Here is a 21,813-nt window from a genome sequence, read left to right as displayed (position 1 = left end):
GGGGTAAATCTTTCTGAGAGCGTTTATTCTATTTTGTATCTGGACTTTGTGACTGAAAAAAATTTTGTCCTGTTTGTTTCCCCCTGAGCCAGGCCTGGTTGAAGATTAAAAGCCGACATTATTGAGCTGCAGTAACCACCCGGGTGGAGAAGCTAAGTAGAAATATTTCCTGTGCACTTGTGGCATTTTTTGACATTTTCACTAGGTTGTTGAGTTTTTCTGACACTAACCCTAGAGATGTTTTGTAGTTAGCTTTCCTCTGTTTTTTGGCTACAGCATTTTTTTCTCCCTTTTGGGAGTTGTTTTCTGCTGTGGTTTTTCAGAGGCTTTACTAAAACAGGTAATAAGTGCCCTTTATGGGGGTAGACCATCTATGTAGGCACCTCGGCTATTGAAGTTTCCTTTTTTTAATATATAATTAATCTACAATTGTTTGGTGTTATAGTATACTACTTACAATGTCAACATAATATGTAATAGAACATTTTAACTGACAGTGAAAGGTATAAGCAGAGATTGAACACATAGATAAGAGAGTACGAGGCATTAGAAAATAAGGTGACTAATTTAAAGAAAGTTGCATATAAGGTCAGAGACATGGTTAACATATAGATAGGTAAGAGAGTAACAGGAGTTAGAAAGTAAGGTGACTAATTTAAAGAAAGTTGCACACGAGGTCAGAGAAATTGTTATACATTATCTCAGCTAGGGTAGGAGTTGGTAAACATGTCCTGCTGCAATATGTGCAGCCCGTGTCACTACTTGTGTGTGTGCGTGACACTACCAAGTTAGTTACTTCTTCCACTAAAGGCCTGGTTGAAGAGCCAAGTTTTCACCTGAAGCAGCCATGGGCATAATCATATATAAGAAATCATATGAAGGGTTAATTTTGTTTAAAGGTGCTCAGATATTATTTTAAATTCTCAGTTCTGCTAGCAAGTGAAGGAATGTCATCTGGTTTAGGTTATTTACGTTTGCCGAGCTAAGGTTAGGAAAGGTCAGTGAGAAATGAAACTCTGTCCCTTGTGAATTGCCAATGCTAGCTGGCACAGCTGTAAACTATTATGAATGAACAAAGCATGAGCCAGACATGCCGTAGTTTTAAAAGAATTAGTTTAATGCTAGTTAGATTCTAAATAATTCTAGATATCCCTGATGTTTAGAATATGTCTTATAAGAATGCTTATTTTAGAATATGTGTATTCTGTGTAGTTAATATGTAGAATGTCTGTTAAATTCTGTATTACTCTTTGTCTGCTGTTTAAGACTGCAGTTAAGGAGATCAACATGTGGTTTGACTTAGCCATAGTTCTGGCTGGTTCAATGTATAAGCTGATAGGTGAAGAAGGTCAGGAAAAGTCTTGATTAATTATAGCTAAGTGTAGGACTGGCCTCCTGGAAGTAATAACCTGATATGTATGCTATTAAGTAAGATTGGCTTTTGACCCCTTTAATGAATGCCAGAGTTTAGTTAGCAGTTAGTATGAACCAGACTAGGAATATGAGAATAACCAATCTCACTAGGGCCTCTTGGTCTCTAAGGGAACCCAGTTAAGCTATAGATGAGAAATCAATCATAATGAGAAATATAAGAGTTCTGGAGACCAAATGTCTGGCTTAAGGGGCCCCAGGTCAGAGGTCAGTTTAGGATGTCTGGAACCTATGTAACTGATATTTTTAAAGTAATGATTGGTTGAGGCAAAGTGACCAATCTATTCCTTAACCAATTGGAGAGTAAGGGGGCTGGGCTAGGCTAGGCTAGGAGGAGGGCTTAGGACCCTATTTAAGTGGGAGCAGAAGCAGTTTACGTCAGAAGGAGCTCAGAAGAAAGAGAAGGACAGAAGGAACAGATAGAAGAAGGAGAAGACACAGAGAGCTGAGACAGAAGCCACATGACACAAAAAGAGCTGAGAGAAAGAGAAGAGAGCTAGAACTGATGTCTTGCTTTGTTTGCTGGCAAATAAAGAAGATTTTTCTCTCATACTGGTGTGTGCTGTCTGACTCCTGAAGCATCACAAATTCCTATCTCAATTCCTGCAACAATTCTTGGTGGCAGCGGTGGGATGAATCCTGCATTAATCCCAGCACCCAACTGACTGGAGAACATTCGCCGGGTATGTATTCTGTATTTTGTATTGTAATTCTAGCTAGAAAATTGTAAATCAGCCCCTCAAGAAGGAGGGAAGGAGAATCTGATCAATTCTCAGCGAAGGCCCTAGTACCTTCTAGTCGCGGGGACTAGAAGCGAAAACGCTTGAGCTTATCTGTATCTGAGAAATCTGAAATTGTTGGGTGGGATTTTCTGTACTGAATGAATGTGTGATGCCTGAATGTTAATGAGTGCGGACTTCTTATAGCTGCATTTCCAATTAACGCGAGTTCAATTGGTCAGCAACGGAAGGAAGCGATTGTTGTCTGTCTACCTAGTGTCTCGAGAGTGCAGACCCCTTACTGCATTCTCAAAAATTCCCCCCCTCTTTGTGTGTTGTAACTGTAAGCATTATGGGTGGGAAATCATCTAGACAAATTGCTACCCCCCTAGATTGTATGCTTAAAAACTTTAAAAAAGGATTTTTAATTAATGACTATGGACAGACTTTAAGCTCAAGTACTTTAAGAACCTTGTGTGAAGTTGGGTGGCCATCTATGGGAGTGGGGTGGCCCCCTAGTGGCAGCTTAGATATTGAAGTAATCCGGAAGGTCTACAGCATAGTTGTAAGAGAACCAGAATATTTTGAACAACTCCCTTATATAGATTCCTGGGACAGCCTTGTGACTGACCCTCCCTCCTGGTTGAAAATTTATATGGGATCCCCAGTAAAATTTATGTTAGGCCGTGTTCAAAGAAAGATTAGAAAATCTAAACTAGAAGAGGGAAAGAGCCCTAGGAAGCTTACCACCCAATCGGTGGCTTCCGCCCCTACCCTGTCTGAGAAACCCATACTCTCTGATGACCCCTCAGACCTTGAGCCACCACCTTATGGCCCATTGTTGGGGTTCCGTGCTACCCCCAGAGATCCACGCCGCCCAGCCCAAGCTTCTCCAGCACAGGCTTCTCCGGATAGTTCTTCCCCTCCTGTGCCAAACCTGCCACACCCTAGGTTGGACTTTTCACCTGGCCTCTACCCTTCTGTGCCAAATCCTCTCCTGTTAACCTCTGAAGACCCGTTTTGGGTTCCACTCCCTGACTCCTCAACTCCTGACAGCCCAGCCTCTCCCTCTAATACCCCTACCCACTCATCAGGGGCCCGGCATCCCTTTCAATGGACTGAATCACCTGTGACCACCTCTCAGTCTATGAGTACCCCTCCCCATCCCTCAGGGGTTCAACATACCTCCACTGAATGGGTTAGACCTGCTGCAATCACCTTTGAGCATGATAGGAGGGTAGCTCCTAGCTCTACCTCAGGTTCTATTCCCACCTCCTCGAGAGTTCTGCCACTTCGTCAGGTAACTACCACTCGACCGGATCCTAATAATCAGGGTCAGGTTATACAGGCACAGGCCTATCAGTATGTACCCTTCACAACCACTGATCTCCTGAATTGGAAGACGCATTATCCTTCTTATACTGAAAAGCCTCAGGCAGTGGTGGACCTAGTGGCTAGCATTATGGCCACCCATAACCCAACCTGGACTGATTGTCAACAACTTCTCCTGACCCTCTTCACAACTGAGGAGAGGCGGAAGATTTTGCAAAATGCTGAGGCCATCACGCGAGAGCGTGTCCCCGGGGGGACACAGGACCCAGAGGGATGGGTTAGAGCTCGGTTTCCTCGCGCAGCTCCAGATTGGGATCCAAATGATGGGCAGCACTATGAACTGTTGTCTGGCTATTGCCGGGACTTACTGGAAGGTATGAGGAAAGGCATAAAGAGGCCCATTAATCTGGCAAAGGTCTCTGAAATTCTCCAAGGGGCAACTGAATCCCCTGGGGCCTTTCTAGAGCGACTAATTGAAGCCTACAGAACATACACCCCATTTGACCCTGAAGCCCAAGAAAATCAGAGAATGGTGAATAGTGCATTGGTGGCCCAGAGTATGCCAGATATCCGGAAGAAGTTGCAGCGTCAGGAGGGATTCGCAGGGATGAATACCACCCAGCTAATTGAGATCGCAACCAAGGTTTTCATTAATAGAGATCAGGAGGTGCGCCGAGAGGCTGACCGGAAGATGCAGAAGAAGGCCGACCTTTTAGCGGCAGCCATTACTAATTCCACCCTTAACCGAGGTCGACCTCTAGCTAATGGGAAGCCAAAGTGGGACCCTGGACCACCAGTCAGGCCCCGAGATTCCTTCAATCAATCCCGGCCAAGGGGGGAGAATCCCAGACCAAGATTGGAGAGGGACCAGTGTGCCTATTGTAAGGAAAGAGGGCACTGGAAAGATGAATGCCCCCAGAGGCGCCAGGGACTGAGAAGGGGACCAGGAGATCGAGGAAGCCGAGGCCGAGTTCGAGAGGGAAGATATGAGCCTCCTGAATCTGACATCATCGGGATAGCCGAGATGGCAGAATGGGACGAATAGGACAGACCGGGTTCCTACAAACTGGGCTCCCAGGAACCTATGGTCAAGCTAACTATAGGGAGCCGCTCAATTCCATTCATGATTGATACAGGAGCTGAACATTCTGTTGTAACGGAGCGATTAGCGCCTGTGTCTGGAAAAACTGTCCGAGTGGTGGGTGCCACGGGGGTGCAGAACCGGAGGCCTTTCCTGACAACCCGTAGATGCCAATTAGGCTCACACATAGTCACTCATGAATTCCTGTATATGCCAGACTGTCCAATCCCTTTGTTAGGCCGAGACCTGCTGTCCAAGCTTAGGGCCCAAATTTCCTTTGACTCTGATGGCCAGACTTCAGTCTCCTTTCGGCCCCCAACATCCAGCCCTAAGGGTATATTGAGTTTCTGCTGCCCTCTTGAAGAAGAATGGCGGCTGCATCAGTCACATGGCCAAGTTGACCTACCCCTGGTAGATAGCTTTCAGGTCAGAGGGGTATGGGCAGAAGATAATCCCCCAGGGTTGGCCCGAAATATTCCTCCTGTACATGTAGATTTACTTCCAAGTGCCCGGCCAATCCATCTTCGCCAATACCCAATTCCCAGAAAGGCTCTGGAAGGGATTCAAGCACATTTGAATCGTCTGTTATCCCATGGAATTATTCGTCCTTGCCAGTCTCCATGGAATACGCCACTATTGCCAGTTCAGAAGCCAGGGACTGAGGACTACCGGCCAGTCCAAGACTTACGAGTGGTTAACAAATCCACTATCTCATTACACCCTGTAGTGCCTAATCCATATGTCCTGTTAGGATTGATACCTTCTGGGGCTACCCATTTCACAACACTAGACCTAAAAGATGCCTTCTTTTGTATTCGGGTGGCCCCAGCCAGTCAATTGCTTTTTGCCTTTCAATGGGAAAACCCAGTAACAGGAAGGAAGCTTCAGTATACATGGACCCGCCTGCCACAGGGGTTCAAGAATTCCCCCACCATTTTTGGGACAGCCCTAGGGCAAGACCTTAAGACTTTTAAATCTGAGCCTTCCAGGCGAGTTTTACTCCAGTATGTAGATGACCTCCTGATTGCAGCAGTGACCCAGGAAGAGTGTTTTGAGGCTACTAGAGAATTGCTGGAGCTACTCTTGGATGCAGGCTATAAGGTCTCACGCTCAAAGGCCCAACTTTGTCAGTCAGAAGTGAAGTATCTGGGCTTTTGCATTTCCCAGGGAAGTCGGAGACTGGATGCTAGTAGGAAGCAAGCGGTAGCTGCAATTCCCCAACCCAAGTCCAGAAGGGAAGTTAGGGAATTTCTGGGAGCAGCTGGATTTTGCAGAATTTGGATTCCAAATTTTGCATTGATGGCGAAACCCCTTTACCAGGCCACAAAGGGGGGTGAAAAGGAACCATTTGAATGGGGACCTACTGCTCAACAATCCTTCATTGCCATAAAGAAAGCCCTACTCCAAGCCCCTGCGTTAGGCCTTCCTGATGTGGAGAAACCTTTCTCATTGTATGTCCACGAGCGACAGGGGGTTGCTCTGGGTGTGCTGACCCAGATGATGGGATCCTGGCAGAGGCCTGTTGCATACCTGTCTAAACAGCTGGATGGAGTGGCTAAAGGATGGCCAGCCTGCATGAGGGCCATTGCAGCAACAGCCTTACTGGTCCAGGAAGCTGATAAGTTGACCTTGGGGCAAGAACTGGTTGTTAAAGTCCCCCACGCAGTTCTCACCCTCATGGAGTATAAGGGCAATCACTGGTTTACAAATAACCGTATGGTTAAGTACCAAGCCAGCTTGTGTGAGAATCCACGGATACACCTGGAAACAGTGGCTACATTCAATCCTGCTACTCTTTTGCCAGCATCTGAGGGACCACCGGATCATGACTGTATCCAAACTATGGATGAAGTGTACTCCAGTCGACCAGATCTTAAAGATGTTCCATGGAGGGACCCAGATGTAATTTATTTTACAGATGGAAGCAGTTATGTGGAGAACTCCAAGCGACTGGCAGGCTATGCTGTGGTGACAGAAGACAAGGTGATAGAAGCAAGAGCCCTGCCCCAAGGAACTTCAGCCCAGAAAGCAGAACTTGTGGCCCTCATACGAGCTCTGGAGTTAGCAGCAGGACTGGTAACCAACATTTATACTGATTCCAAATATGCCTTCACAACCCTACATGCTCATGGAGCTTTGTATAAGGAAAAGGGACTCATAAATGCTGCAGGCCAACCTGTTAAGTATGGACCTGAAATACTTCAGCTGCTAGAGGCTGTGTGGGCCCCTAAGAAGGTAGCTGTCATTCACTGCAGGGGACACCAAAGAATAGATACTCCAGTGGCCCGAGGGAACCGCCATGCTGATCGGGTGGCCAAGGAAGCTGCTCGAGGACCCCCAGCAAGTACTGTGACCCCCCTGTTCCAAATCCGACTGCAAGAATGGACACCTATATATACCCAAGTGGAAGAGAAATGGGCTCAAGAGGAAGGTGCAGTAAGGAGACCTGATGGCTGGTTACATCTCCCTGATACCAGAGTTCTGGTGCCACGCCACCTAGCTTGGCCTGTAGTGTCTCAAGCTCATGACCTATCACACTTAGGGAAAACAGCACTAGCCCGCCTACTCAATCGAGTAGTGGTGCTGGAAGGATTGGATAGTCTGGTTGCCACTGCCTCTGCCCGATGTACTCTCTGTGCCCAGAATAATGCTCGTCAGGGACCCCGTATTCCACCAGGAGTTCAGTCTAGAGGACTAACACCCTTTGAGTCCCTAGTTATAGACTTCACAGAAATGCCCAGGAGCGGTAGGCTCCGATATCTCTTAGTTATGGTCTGTACCTTTTCTGGGTGGGTGGAAGCATATCCTACAGTCACTGAGAAAGCCACAGAAGTAGCTCGAGCTCTCCTTAGGGATGTCATCCCCAGGTATGGACTGCCCCTTGCCATAGGTTCAGATAATGGTCCCGCCTTTGTTGAAGCCACACTTCAGGCCCTGTCCCGCGCATTGCGCATTACCTGGAAATTGCATTGTGCCTATCGTCCCCAGAGTTCAGGGCAGGTTGAGCGGGCAAACAGAACCTTGAAAAATAGCCTAGCAAAGATTTGTCAGGAAACCCAATTGAAATGGCCACAGGCATTGCCACTAGCCCTCTTCCGCCTCCGATGCACCCCAACTAAAGGAACAGCCCTCTCTCCCTTTGAAATTGTGTATGGGAAGCCCCCAGCCATTTTACAGGGAATTAAGGGAGACATAGGGATTTTAGGGTCTGCCCAGGTGCAGGAGCAGGTAGCCCTCTTGGGAAAGATAATTTCTGAGCTTCAGTCTTATGTGAGAGAAATAAACCCTGTCCCCTTCCAGGCTCAGGTACATTCCTTCCTGCCAGGGGATAGAGTTTGGGTGAAAGACTGGAGGCTCCAGCCTTTGGGGCCCCGATGGAAAGGACCTTTTACTGTTTTGCTTTCTACCCCTGCAGCTGTGAAGGTCGCAGGGATAACTCCATGGGTCCATTGGTCTCGAATTAAGTCTGCTGACCAGACTGAGCCCAGCACGGATCAGACGGAGCCTAAACAGTGGAGAGCAGAAAGAGATCCAGCGGAGCCATTGAAGTTGCGCCTGACCCGAACCAAAGAATCTACTAGCTGAAAAGAAGGGTCAACTGTATACTGCAGGAGCGGCTGAACTTCGGCTTCACACTGAGACTCTTTCTTGCCCAGATTCTGGCTTTCTTGGAATTTGAGAGCTTGATCCTTGTCAGTTGAGGGTCTATCCCAACTGGTATAAGAACTCAAAGACTGAGAACACTATATGAGAGTAATCTGTGATTAGCACAGACTGTTGAAATATTACTGCTTAATTAGTTTGCTGTATTTGTTTTAGATTAGGAAGAAGAAAATGTTAGTAGTTTGGATGCTTTTGTTGTTTTCTACTCCTTGCCTCCTTGTTCCTAATACCCCAACTCGCTCTAACCTTTGGTTACACTCTGTCCAGGAATTAATTAGCCAGGCAAAGATTACTTCCCCTTGTATTGTGTGTTCCCGATTTTCTCCTTATACCACAGATGTCCCAGCTGTACCTGTCCCTGTGCAACTCCCAGCTCTTATACCTCCCTACTTTTCGAGTTCAGGCCCTTGGAGCCAGGATTATACTTGGTGGTCCTTTTATAATGCTACTTCCCCCTCTGACTCTTCTCTAAGGCCAGTCTTTACGTCTCCCTATCCAGCTTCTGGAGTGTTTTGTTTAACAAGAGACATCTCAACTGTTCTTCCCATTCCCTGTAACTATACTAATGTTCTCCCAGAGAAGGAGGAACCTGTGTGGGTAGTTTCTCCAGGTACTCCTATGTGCCCTATTACCATACCTGTAGATTATGACCAGGGTGATTACCTGGCTCCTAACTATACTACTGAGAAAACTATAGTGTCCCATCCCATTTTCTACTTTCATAAGTCCCCAGGGTATGAAGGGGTTGCATCATATGAGCGGTCTGTTACAATTGGGGATTGGCACCTATGGTGTACAAAGTCTCCATTTCTTCTTCGTTCCCCCTGGGATAGGGGCTCGCATTATGGGCATCCTAATCTTCATCCTGTGCCTACATTTATTGGGAACTTTCGTCGCCCTCTCCTTGGTCATTACTGGCTCTGTGATAATGTCCTCCACATGATTCTTCCCGCCACATATGATTTTTGTGTATTGGTAACCTTGAATTATTTTCCTAAAGTTATTCCTCTTAAGCCACTATCCCCGCACCGCTCTAAGCGAGAGGCTTTGTCCTTACCCTCCTCCGTTGCTACAGAGGATGAGGCGATTGAATTAGCCCTCCAGTATATTAATTCTACTTATCCTCTGACTAAAAAGAGACTTGTAGCCCTTTCTGCCACGGCCTGGATTCCAATTGGAGGCCCGGTAGCGGGTATTACTGAACTAGGTATGGCTACTCGGAGACTTCAGTCCCTACTCCATGTTTTAGTTCATGAGCTGAACGTGGTAGTCAATGCATTGCAGGATCAAATTAATGAATTAAGTATAGTTTCTAGATATAACCGTATGGGTCTTGATTATCTCTTTGCAGCCCAGGGTGGCCTCTGCACAGTGCTAAATTCTTCAGAGTGCTGTACTATTGTCATAAATAGGACGCATGTAGTTAGGCATGCTATGGATAAAGTCCTACAGTTGGCCAGCCTTAATGTGGAGGATTACCGAGGAGGATTAGATCTTACCTCCTGGTGGTGGTCATTGACCTCCTGGATACGTCCCTTGTTCATTTCCTTAATAGTCTTAGTTTTAGCAGGGTTTTTGTTTTGTTTCCTGGCCTCATGTGCTTCGGCAGTATGCCGTCGGACCTTAACAAGTAGGGTAATGGTGATTCATAAGTCTATTCCTAATTAGGATCACTATAATCTCCAGAGTTTGAGTTGTGAGACTTATCTCTGCATAAGCTGATTTTAGTCTCAAAGGGGGGAATGAAGCAGCCATGGGCATAATCATATATAAGAAATCATATGAAGGGTTAATTTTGTTTAAAGGTGCTCAGATATTATTTTAAATTCTCAGTTCTGCTAGCAAGTGAAGGAATGTCATCTGGTTTAGGTTATTTACGTTTGCCGAGCTAAGGTTAGGAAAGGTCAGTGAGAAATGAAACTCTGTCCCTTGTGAATTGCCAATGCTAGCTGGCACAGCTGTAAACTATTATGAATGAACAAAGCATGAGCCAGACATGCCGTAGTTTTAAAAGAATTAGTTTAATGCTAGTTAGATTCTAAATAATTCTAGATATCCCTGATGTTTAGAATATGTCTTATAAGAATGCTTATTTTAGAATATGTGTATTCTGTGTAGTTAATATGTAGAATGTCTGTTAAATTCTGTATTACTCTTTGTCTGCTGTTTAAGACTGCAGTTAAGGAGATCAACATGTGGTTTGACTTAGCCATAGTTCTGGCTGGTTCAATGTATAAGCTGATAGGTGAAGAAGGTCAGGAAAAGTCTTGATTAATTATAGCTAAGTGTAGGACTGGCCTCCTGGAAGTAATAACCTGATATGTATGCTATTAAGTAAGATTGGCTTTTGACCCCTTTAATGAATGCCAGAGTTTAGTTAGCAGTTAGTATGAACCAGACTAGGAATATGAGAATAACCAATCTCACTAGGGCCTCTTGGTCTCTAAGGGAACCCAGTTAAGCTATAGATGAGAAATCAATCATAATGAGAAATATAAGAGTTCTGGAGACCAAATGTCTGGCTTAAGGGGCCCCAGGTCAGAGGTCAGTTTAGGATGTCTGGAACCTATGTAACTGATATTTTTAAAGTAATGATTGGTTGAGGCAAAGTGACCAATCTATTCCTTAACCAATTGGAGAGTAAGGGGGCTGGGCTAGGCTAGGCTAGGAGGAGGGCTTAGGACCCTATTTAAGTGGGAGCAGAAGCAGTTTACGTCAGAAGGAGCTCAGAAGAAAGAGAAGGACAGAAGGAACAGATAGAAGAAGGAGAAGACACAGAGAGCTGAGACAGAAGCCACATGACACAAAAAGAGCTGAGAGAAAGAGAAGAGAGCTAGAACTGATGTCTTGCTTTGTTTGCTGGCAAATAAAGAAGATTTTTCTCTCATACTGGTGTGTGCTGTCTGACTCCTGAAGCATCACAAATTCCTATCTCAATTCCTGCAACACACCTGCTCCCTGAAGTAGAGATAGTCTTGTGATAAGTGGCGTAGCCTTTCAGAGAGTGCATTCCAGAGTGTAGGGCTATTCTGGAGAAGGCTCGCTTGCAGGTGTCACATCATGTAATGTCTTTTGGAGAGGGTGTGGTTAGTGATAGTCTTTGAGAGGACCTTTGTGTCCTTGGTGTGTAGAGGATCATCCTATTCTTCAGGTACTCAGGGCCATTTCCTTTAAGGGCCTTGAAGATTAGACAAGAGTTTTAATTTTAGCCCTGTATTGTACTGGTAGCCAGTGAATGTTTTGCAAAAATGATGTGATGTGGTCACGTCTCTCGCAACCTTCTCTGAGTCTTGTTGCAACATTCTGAATCAACTGGATCTGGTGCAAACCCTTTGTAATCACAAATACTGCCTCATACGTGGACCAGCTGCCGCTTCCTGGAACTGGAGCCAGAGTTGGCATCGCTCCCTGCTTCCAAAAGTTTGTAAGCTTGTGCTTTATTTCTTTCTTTTCTTCACTTGAGGGTTAACTAGAGAATTCTTCCTTTAGCACTGGAAGTGCAAGGCAGACTTTGTAATACACCGATTTAGGTTTTGTTAGGGAAACTTATATTAGTATGTACAAAACAGGATTTTAAAGAATACCTGTGTTATGATTCTGCCGGTTTGGCTGAGGGGGAGGGGGGGACGTCTGTTCTGATTGGCTGCCAGGGGTTGTGCTGACGTCAGGGGATAGTACTTTAGCCTGCAGCTGAAGAGTTGCTCTGCTTTTGCGTTACTTATCTGGTGGTAACAGGAAAGCCTGATAGGTTTCTCTCAGAACGTGCTCTAGGTTCTGACAGGGATCTGTGTTGATTTAGAGTATTCTTTCCCTTCCCTCTGGGTTAGCTGCTGCTGCTGTGTGTGTGTGTGTGTGCCTAGCTCTGCAATCAGGGTCAGCTGCTCCTTTGTTTAGTGGGGGCTGGGCATTGCTCAGCCTCCAGGGCTCTGGGCTGAGTGAGAGCGTTCTCCTTTGTTTGTTTGTTTTAAGGATTTCTCTTCCCAGTGTCCCGGCTTGCTGGCTCAGTGAGTTTAACCCTTTGTGTACTGTGTGTATTGTATTCCTGCTTCTGCCCGGGTGTTTGTTGAATGGGCCCCACTCCCTCTCGGGAGGGGAACAGTTCTCTCTGATTGTTTGTTGATTTTTGGCAATCTCTCTCTGCTGGCTCTACAAGCTTAACCCTTTGTGTTCTGGGTGCCTCTGTCTACAGTGGGGTTGAGGCAAAGGCTTTCTGCCTTCCTTTTGTGTTTGGTTCCTCTGGCTTCTGCCTGGGGCTCCTACCCTGGTGGGGGGGGGGGGGGTGCTGTGTTAGTTTCCCTGTCCTGCGCTAGTCCCCTGCGTGGGCGTGGCCCGCTCTGGTCCTTTGTTTCCCCCTCTGCCCTATTGCTGGTGTTCAGCGCGTGTCTGGCCTCTTGGGGCCCTCTGGGTTCTTTCACCCCTCCCTGTGTGTGATTGGGTTCCAGTTCAGCCGTGAGGCTCGCACGAGTGGCTCTGTCTGCGTGGGTTCCGGTTCGGCCGCGAGGCCCGCCTGTATGCCTATTTCCCTTCTTCTTGAGGGACTATGGGGAGGGGTAGCTTAGGGGGTATTGTGTAGCTGGGGTGTGCGGTGGTGGGTTGGTCTCCCCTTGGCCTGGGTCGGCGCTCTGCTGGCCTCGGCCAGGGCCCAAGGGCTCACGACCAACCCAACGGATTACAACCTGTCTTGCACATTCTTATGTTTATCGCTTTTGCTATTCCACAATAAAACATTATGTGCACAGAACTTCTTATTAAGAGCCCAAAACAGAGGTAGATGTAAATAATCCCCTAGGCAAGCTACACCTCCCTAAAGAAAGTAGGCTTCATTAGTTCAGAAACATTAAGAGAACCAAGAAGTTCACAGATACAATAACCAACTAAACAGGTTGCAAAACAGTCTGTGTTTAAGTGCTCAGAAATCAGACTAGAAAGATAATTAACTTTAAACCAAATTGAATTTAAATGAGAACCCAAGGACTGATGTAAACTGGAACTCGGAAACCAGCCCTCACATTTGTTCTGTCTAGTCTATATTACAGGGTGGCATCTGGACATCCAACGGGTCCCAGATCCTTAGTTTCAGTTAGAATGCATCTTTTCTTAACTGGAAAACGTGGCCCAGGCATTCAGCTAGGCTCCCAGTCTCTAAGGCTGATGCTCAAAGCTGGGCACAAAAGCTCATAACACAACAGCAATGTAAAAAAATAGCAAAGCGATGTTCCAAAAGAAATCATATGCAAATGGTATGTGCAGTTAATTTGCAATAAAAAACAGAAAGGGCAGTAATGTGCCTGGCACACGTGCACAAATGTTATGTGATAAGCTGGCTCTTGTGAGCATGCCCAGACCAAACCAGGAGTGCAAGTGTACTTTTAAACATGAGTATTTCAAACATTCTTTGCACTTTACATTTTTGAAAGGCTCAAATTTAAGCACACACACACAAAAAACCCAGGTGCAAATGCGTGCTTTCACTTTTGGTTTTGTTCGAATTTCCACACGTTTGTTTCTCACTATCAGCGCTTAAAATTTGCATAGGCTTCCGACAAAACCCACAGCTCAATGTGAAAATCTGACCAGAAATCTTCTCCTGAAAATCTTCAACGCTGCCCCTCACCTGGTGAAAACGTTTTGGCATTATAGGCCATTGATTCCTTCGCAATGTTCAGACAGAAGCGCTGCAGTGTGCAGAAGGAATGCTTACTGACCCCATTAACATCTGTTTAAATACATTTCAATACAATCTGTGGTCATCTTTAGTGCACACGTTAACACCCACACTTGAATCCTTTGAGCATTCAGCGCACAATAATGTGCGAGCAAATCCGGCGCTAACCACTTTTAACGCTGGCGTTAGTTTTGAGTATTGGATCCTCTGTTCCATATCATAGTCCAACTCTCCAGTTTTAAGTCAGTTTTGTTTTTCTTTTTTAATGATTCTTGCTTCTGGTTTGCAGGGGGAAGGGAATGGAAAACAAAAATGAGAATGTTATAATACCTTTCTATTGCTCCATGGTGCAACTGCACCTCGAAAACTGTGTGCAATTCTGGTCACATGTCAAGAGAGATAGTGGCATTATAAAAGGTACAGAGAAGAGTGACAAAAATGATAAAGGGAATGGGATGACTTCCCTATGAGGAAAGGCTAAAGTGGCTAGAGCTCTTCAGCTTGGAGAAGAGATGGCTGAGTGGAGATATGATAAAGGTCTATAAAATACATAGTGGAGTGGAACAGTTCAACGTGAATAGCTTGTTTACTTTTTCCAAAAATATTAGGACTAGAAGGCACACAATGAAGCTACTAAGCAGTAAATTTAAAACAAACCAGAGAAAATATTTCTTCACTCAACATGTAATTCAAGTCTAGAATTAGTTGCCAGAGAATGTGGTAAAAACAGTTAGCTTTTACCCAGCGTTTATTTGTAACACCAAAGCAGAGTGTGTCACAACACTGGAGATTTTTTGGCACTTTGTATCTCTGTACCTGTGCCATTTGTGGCATCCTTTCTGTGTATCAAGATTTTACATTGATTGTTTGACCATCTTGGAATTTGTGACCTTTGCAAGACCCCTGACGCAGGCGGTTTTGCTGAAACATGGACCATGTTGGGTCTCAATCAATAAAATACTGAGTTGACACCTCCATTCTAGAAGGCTCTTTGTGCTTTTGATTGTTGCTGCTTTGGGTACACTTTGGATTCCCTCTCTCGTGCCTTTTTTTTTTTAAGCAGTTAGCTTAGCAGGGTTTAAAAAAGGTTTTGTATAATATCCTAAAAGAAAAGGCCATAAGCCATTATTAACCAGTGGATTTTTCTCAAGTCCATCTTATTTCTATGATGAGCAGCAAGGAGGTTTCGATCTGAGCCAGCAATGAAGCTCTGGATTGAGAATTTGACTTTCAAGGCCCTTAATGGCCCAGAGCATGTGAAGGAACAGGATCGCCCTTTACACACCTCCAAGTAGAGAATGACATGAGGACGGGGACCCGCAGTAACCGCGGGGATGGGGACAGGGACAGATTCCACGGGGACGGGGACAGACTTTGTCCTCATGTCACTTTCTACTTTGAAGCCTGTTAATGAACAATTGTTATTTATGTTTGATTGATGCAGATGACAATATTTTTATTTTTTGTTCAAACAAGCAAAAATGCTGGCCACAACTAGCAAAATTTGCATGGTGGATCCTGTACATCCTGCTACCAGCACATCTTCTAAGAAGACATCTTCTATTGAAGGAGGGACTGCGTAAGACAGCAGACCAAGACTGAATCCTGAGATTGTTGATGATTTTTTATTCATCCACAGATTAAAAAATTATAACAGTGCTTTATAGGGCTTATATCTCCCCTCTGGGGCATACAGAACGGGTTGAATTTTGTACCCCTGGACATTTTAACAGGGTGGATTAAGATTCCTGTCAGGCTGGTCGTGAGCCCTTGAGCCTAGGCCGAGGCCTAGTATAGCTTTTAGGCCAAGGCCTAGGATGGACCGAACAGGTACTATACGCTACCCCAGCTACCAAGCCCTGCACACACACACACGCAACCAACTTGCACTTCCAGAAAGGGGGAGATAAGGCATTCAGGCGGGCCTCACGGCCTATCAGGAACCCACTTGCTCAGAATACAGTCATAAGGGCCTCACGGCCTAACCGGAACCGATTCAAACCCAGGGAAGGGAGAAGAAAAAATGAGGGGTCCCCACAGGGACTAGAGCACCAAGTGCTCGCAAAGGACACAAGGGAAAAATTAACTAAGAGAGGTAACTATAGGAAACACGTCAGGCTGTACCCCACAGAACACAAAGGAAATGAGGGACTGAGAAATATGGATACAGAGAGCAGAGACCCCCAACAGACAGGAGAGGGAAAAGTCAGCAAAAAATAGAGAGTCGGGCCCGAGACACACCCCGCTCAGAAAGAGCAGTACACAGTAATAGCGAGGGTAGTGACAGCAAAAAAAGAATTAAAACAGTCACAAGGGAAAGACTGCTCCAAACACTCAGCTGCCAGCAGCAGGCAAAATACTGCAGTCAAAAGGTTAACCAGGCTCTGAACACACAGCTGTCAGAGGCAGGGACACTGCAGACAAGAGTTAACGTAAACACAGGGAAGAACAAACAATCCCCACAGAAAGAAACAAAGGTCCCGAGTCTGCCACAAAGACAAGAAGCACCACAAAATACAAACACAGCACAAAGGGTAACTCCAAGGGAAACAAAACAAACAACCTGGAACAGAATGATAAAGGAGCTTACCACAAAGCACCACAGTCAAACGGAGGAAATCACAGGTGAGGGAAGAGGGGTAATCAGACACACGCTGGAAGCAGCAAGCACACTGAGACAGAACAACAGAGGGCTACAGCAAGGAAGGAGAAAACAACTCCACAACACACAGAGCAAAAGCTCAAACAGCGCAAGGTAAGGCTTCAGCAAAAAAACAAAGGGCAACGCCAAAGCAAGGGTTGTAGGGAAGGGTAAGCTTAAGTAGATCAGACTGACATCAGCTCAGCCCAGATGGGCCAATCAGGAATAGTTCCAGGCATTCCCCTGTCTGACTAGCAGTGTTAAACAGAATCATAACAATTCCTTGGGGTAGTAGAAGTCAGCTATTATTGGGGTTGGAAGGGTAAAGGGTGGTGGTGGTGGTAGGGTTTATTATAGCTGCTCATTGTTATTATTGTTTTCTATTTGTAATTTATATACAACAGTTGTACAGCATATTGTTCCTTTTTATACTTTAATAAAAAGATTTAAAGTCATAAGTGTTTGAGGCTTCTGCAGACGAGGACAGAGCCGACGGGGTGGGGACAGAGACAAAACCCACATGGCAGGGATGGGGATGGAGACAGAACCCACATGGCGGGGAAGGGGACAGATTTTATCCTCGTGTAATTCTCTACCTCCAGGTCACTAAGGTCCTCCCAAGGAGTATCCCTAACCACACCTTCTCTAAAGGGATACCCACAAACAAGCCTTCTCCAGGGTAACCCCCACAATCTGGAATGCACTCCCTGAAAGGCTTCGTTTAACACAAGACTCCTGAAAGGCTTCGCTTAACACAAGTTTATCTATATTTCAGGAAGCAGATGAAAGTGTCAACCAGACCTTTAATGGAAGAACTAAATTAAATGACACTGGCTGCACATTCTATAGCAGAACATATTTACCCACTCCTACCCTAGCAAAGATAACATTCAAGCACCTTTCTGACCTCATTTGCAACTTTCTGTAAATTAAATGCCGTTATTTTCTTACTCCTGTTACTTCTATATGTTCCATCTTTGCTTATACCTAGGATACGAAAATATTTGATTACATATTGTGTTGACATTATAACGTAGCATATTGTAATTGTCTATTGCTTATATTTGACTAATTCTTGCTGTACACCGCCTTGAGTGAATTCCTTCAAAACAGCAGCAAATAAATCTTAAAATAAAGACTAAGATGTGCAGAAATAAGTGCTGCAGTCTCATCCATTGCAGGGCTTCTGCTATGGAATGGTTTGCCAGGATATTTGTGACCTACATGGGAGTGCTGCACAAAAAGTATGTATTAAAATATTTTCTAAACTGTGCAAGTGTTTAATTGAGAATGCTGCCATTGTGGGATTTATATAATGATGTGTGTGCTTTTTTTAAATTGTTTTTATTATGAATGTCATTTATACTTCACTGAGTAGTAGGCAGATTAGAAATTTTTAATGTAAATAATACTGCTCTGGGATCTTTCCAGGACTTGTGACCTAGACTGGCCACTGTTTGAAACATGGACCTTCAGTCTGTTCCTGTATGGCAACACTCCATGTTTTTATATAACGCTTTTATATTTTAAGGAAGGTCTGATGAGGAAAAGCGGGAATCGTTTCCAACTCCATACAAAATAAGAAAATATTTTAAGCTAAATAACGTTTCCCTTATAGTTTTCGCCTAGAGGACAGTCATCGCTCTGATTAAGGAACCTCTATTAGCACAGCTTTTAAGAATCCACAAGACACCAGGGGCAAAAATAAATGAAACGAGTTTGTGATAAAATGTCCCTAAAACACCACACTGTCACCTTTTTTTTTAATGCGTACGGGGCTCCCTTAGGCACCCGAGATTATTATCACGTTTCTTACCGAAAGTGAAACCGTGTAACCCAACCCGGTGCAGTGAAAGGTTAAGCGCTAACCTAAGCGCTAACACCAACAGCCCACATCTCACGAGATCTCTCTCAGATTATCGTTCGACTTCATTCTTAGCCCTAACCCTGTGCTTTTCCCATTACTCACCCAGAGCCGGCTGCACAGAGCGAGCCACATACACGCCATACCACAGGCCTCGCACAGCCATGACTGCACTGACTTAGCCCCGCCTCTCTCGCCTCCCGAACGTGAAACCCAACAGCAAGGAGGTTAGATTGAGCACGAGAGACGGTACGACCAGGCTATCTAGACTACACCATTATATAAATACGGGTTGAAGCCAGTAGGCGGTGTCACAAGTACACCCAAAACACTAGCAAACGCTATTGAAAGCAATAGTAATCAATAGAAATAAAACATGGAAAAAAAAAAGAAGATGAGACCTTTGTTTTTGGACATAACTTAGTATATTTCTTGATTAGCTTGCGAAGGTTGCCCTTCTTCGTCAGATCGGAAATAAGCAAATGTTGGTAGATGACAGTATATTCAGGGGTGTATCTGGACTTCAGCGGTAAGGGGGGGAGGAAGAGCCGAGGTGAGGGGGCACATTTTAGCCCCCAGCACCATTGCCAACACCCCCTGCCACCGCCAGCACCACCTCCAACAAGTTTGATCCCCCCTCTCGACCCGCCCACCATCCGTACTTTTGCTGGCGGGGGACCCAACCCCCGCCAGCCAAAGTCTTCTTCCTGCGTTTGGTTTCTTCTGAGTCTGACGTCCTGCTGCACGTACAACGTGCAGGACATCAGACTCACAGAAACAGAACAAAGCCTTGCGATCTGCAGGGCTTCGTTCTGTTTCTGTGAGTCTGACGTCCTGCACGTTGTACGTGCAGCAGGACGTCAGACTCAGAAGAAACCAAATGCAGGAAGACTTCGGCTGGCGGGGGTTGGGGTCCCCCGCCAGGAAAGGCACAGATGACGACTGCGAGTTGGCGGGGGGGGGGGGGCGGTTGAGAGGGGCGTCAGCAGGGGGTCCAGGGTAGGGTTACCATACGTCCGGATTTCCCCGGACATGTCCTCTTTTTGAGGACATGTCCGGGGCGTCCGGCGGATTTTGCCCGCGCCCACGTTTGTCCAGATTTCTGGACAAACGTGAGCGCGGGTGCGGGGAGGCGCGCGTGCGTGCGGTGGGCGGGCGATCGGCGCCGTGGGTCACCTGGTCTCCCGTCCTCTCCCCTTCCTTACCATGTTCCCTGGTGGTCAAGTGACGTCTTCGGGGCAGGAAAGAGCCCCCTCTTTCCTGCCCGGAGCGCTGCCTCCCCTGTCTATCATCCTTCTCGGTCTGGCTGGGGATTCAAAATGGCCGCCGAGAGTTGAACTCTCGCGAGGCCGCTTCAACTCTCGGTGGCCATTTTGAATCCCCAGCCAGACCGAGGAGGATGCAGCAGGCAAGGGCAGGCAGCGCTCCGGGCAGGAAAGAGGGGGCTCTTTCCTGCCCCGAAGAGAAGACACTACTAGACCACCAGGGCTAGATCGTAAGTGAGGGGGGGGGGGGTATGTGATGGTTGGAGGGGACTATGCGACGGGGGGGGGGGGGAGTAGGGGCGGAACCCGACCTGAAGGGGCGTGGCGGGGGGGCGTGGTGAGGGGCGTGGCATGATGCGTGGTGGGGGCGGGGTAGGGGCGTGACGTGTCCTCTTTTTCAGAGGACACAAAATGGTAACCCTAGTCCAGGGCCAAATTTACGGGGGCCCAGGCCCCCGTGGCCCCATAGCAGCTACACCCCTGGTATATATAAGTGAAACATCAAAGCATTTCAGTGACAGTCTAACAGGATGGGGGTGGATAGGTGAGAGACAGGAAGAGGGACAGGCAGATATGTTTTGATGTTTCGCTTATATATACTGTCATCTACCAACATTTGCTTATTTCCGATCTGACGAAGAAGGGCAACCTTCCAAAGCTAATCAAGAAATGTATTAAGTTATGTCCAATAAAAAAGGTATCATTTTATTTTCCATGTTTTATTTTGTTTTATTTCTATTGATTACCTTTAAAAGTGGACTAACACGGCTATCATACCTCTCTACTCAAGAAAGCAATAATAAAAGATTAGAAATAATGGACTTCCAATGCATGGTCCATCTGTAGAAAGTGGATAGGCAGTTGTAGTTGGATAGGAAGTGCCTTAAAAGTGGAGGACAACATGTGTTTGTTTTTCACTTATTTGACTATTTTTTAATTTATTTGAAAGCGTTCCAGTATCTACTTATAATAAAACTCACCCTCAACGTTCTGAAGACAACGTTCTGAAGTCAGTCACTCCCTGAAGGGTTCATGGATTCATGGTGGTGAAGCCACAACACTGACCATGTCTCTCTGCCCCGCCCTCGCATGACGGACCATTCAGAAAAAACACCCTCAACATTCTGAAACACAAAGGACCATCACAACACCGTTCCCAGGCAACACTAGGCAACGTAAGACGGACCAATCAGAGGAAACTACGTGACAATAAGGGAGGAGCATTCCCCAGCAGAATGGCTCATTATCTGTGCAGCACGGAGAGCACAGAACCAGCGCTGGAACGAGAGAAGAATATTTCTGCTGTGGGTATGTGCAAAAATAGACCGGGGGGGGGGAGAAATTTTTAAATGCCTAATGCCAGTACTGAAGAGTGCCAGAGGGCCCATAGCAAAGACTATATTTGGGATCGCTTGACATGGAGTCAGAGGAGCCGGAAAACAACGTGCCCGTCACCATCTGGGACGTGGGCGAACAGGACAAGCTGCGGCCCAGCTGGAAGGATTAACTGCGACCCAGCCAGCAGCCAACAGCGACCAAGGAAGGGGGAGGAGTAGGGAAACACACGGAGAGTGTTTCCCTACTCCTTCCCTGCCTAGGAATCACTGGAGACTGGCTGCCAAACTAACGAAACAACCGCACACCGACGCACCACCTCCATCATTCAAAAGGCATCCACTCTTTCTTCAACAGAAATGCAAACTAATAATACAAAACAAAGAATACCCGTTTTCTCACGCAGCTACAGGTAACTCCCCACCCCCTTCCTCTTCCCCTTCCCCTTTTGCCAAAGCGGCCGTGCCCAACCATCCCCAGCCTCAGGCAAGCCGTCTCCCACCTCGGGGATTCCCCGAGCACCCGGAAAAAGATGGCGCAGCTTCCCACAGCGCATATTCCAGCATTCCCCTGCAGCCGGCCTGAAATGGACCGAACATACCGGATCACCACCCGATGGCCCGAGACCGTGCTCCTCTCCCTTCCGCCAACTTAAAACAACCATCCCCGTCCTCAGGCAAGCCGTCTCCCACCTCCAGGATGCCCAGAACACCAGCCCAATGGAAAAAGACGGCGCTGCTTCCCACAGCACATTTCTCTTCCAGTGTTCCCCTACAGCAGCCCTGAAACGGCCAAAAAATACCGACAGACCAAGAAC

At 46.3% G+C, this 21,813-nt stretch overlaps 1 protein-coding gene across 1 annotated transcript in view; it reads right to left on the bottom strand.

Moving 5' to 3' along the window:
- Positions 1 to 18,602, bottom strand: part of SDHAF4 (succinate dehydrogenase complex assembly factor 4) — a 36,786-nt gene extending 18,184 nt beyond the window's left edge. The window contains exon 1 of the mRNA XM_030199005.1: positions 18,502 to 18,602. Coding sequence (XP_030054865.1) covers positions 18,502 to 18,562 — 61 coding nt within the window. The 5' untranslated portion in view covers positions 18,563 to 18,602. The remainder of the gene's footprint in view (positions 1 to 18,501) is intronic.
- Positions 18,603 to 21,813: the final 3,211 nt, after the last annotated feature.

The sequence above is a fragment of the Microcaecilia unicolor genome, chromosome 3 (genome assembly GCF_901765095.1).
Source record: "Microcaecilia unicolor chromosome 3, aMicUni1.1, whole genome shotgun sequence".
Taxonomy (NCBI): domain Eukaryota; kingdom Metazoa; phylum Chordata; class Amphibia; order Gymnophiona; family Siphonopidae; genus Microcaecilia; species Microcaecilia unicolor.
This window is presented reverse-complemented; position numbering and strand designations above follow the sequence as displayed.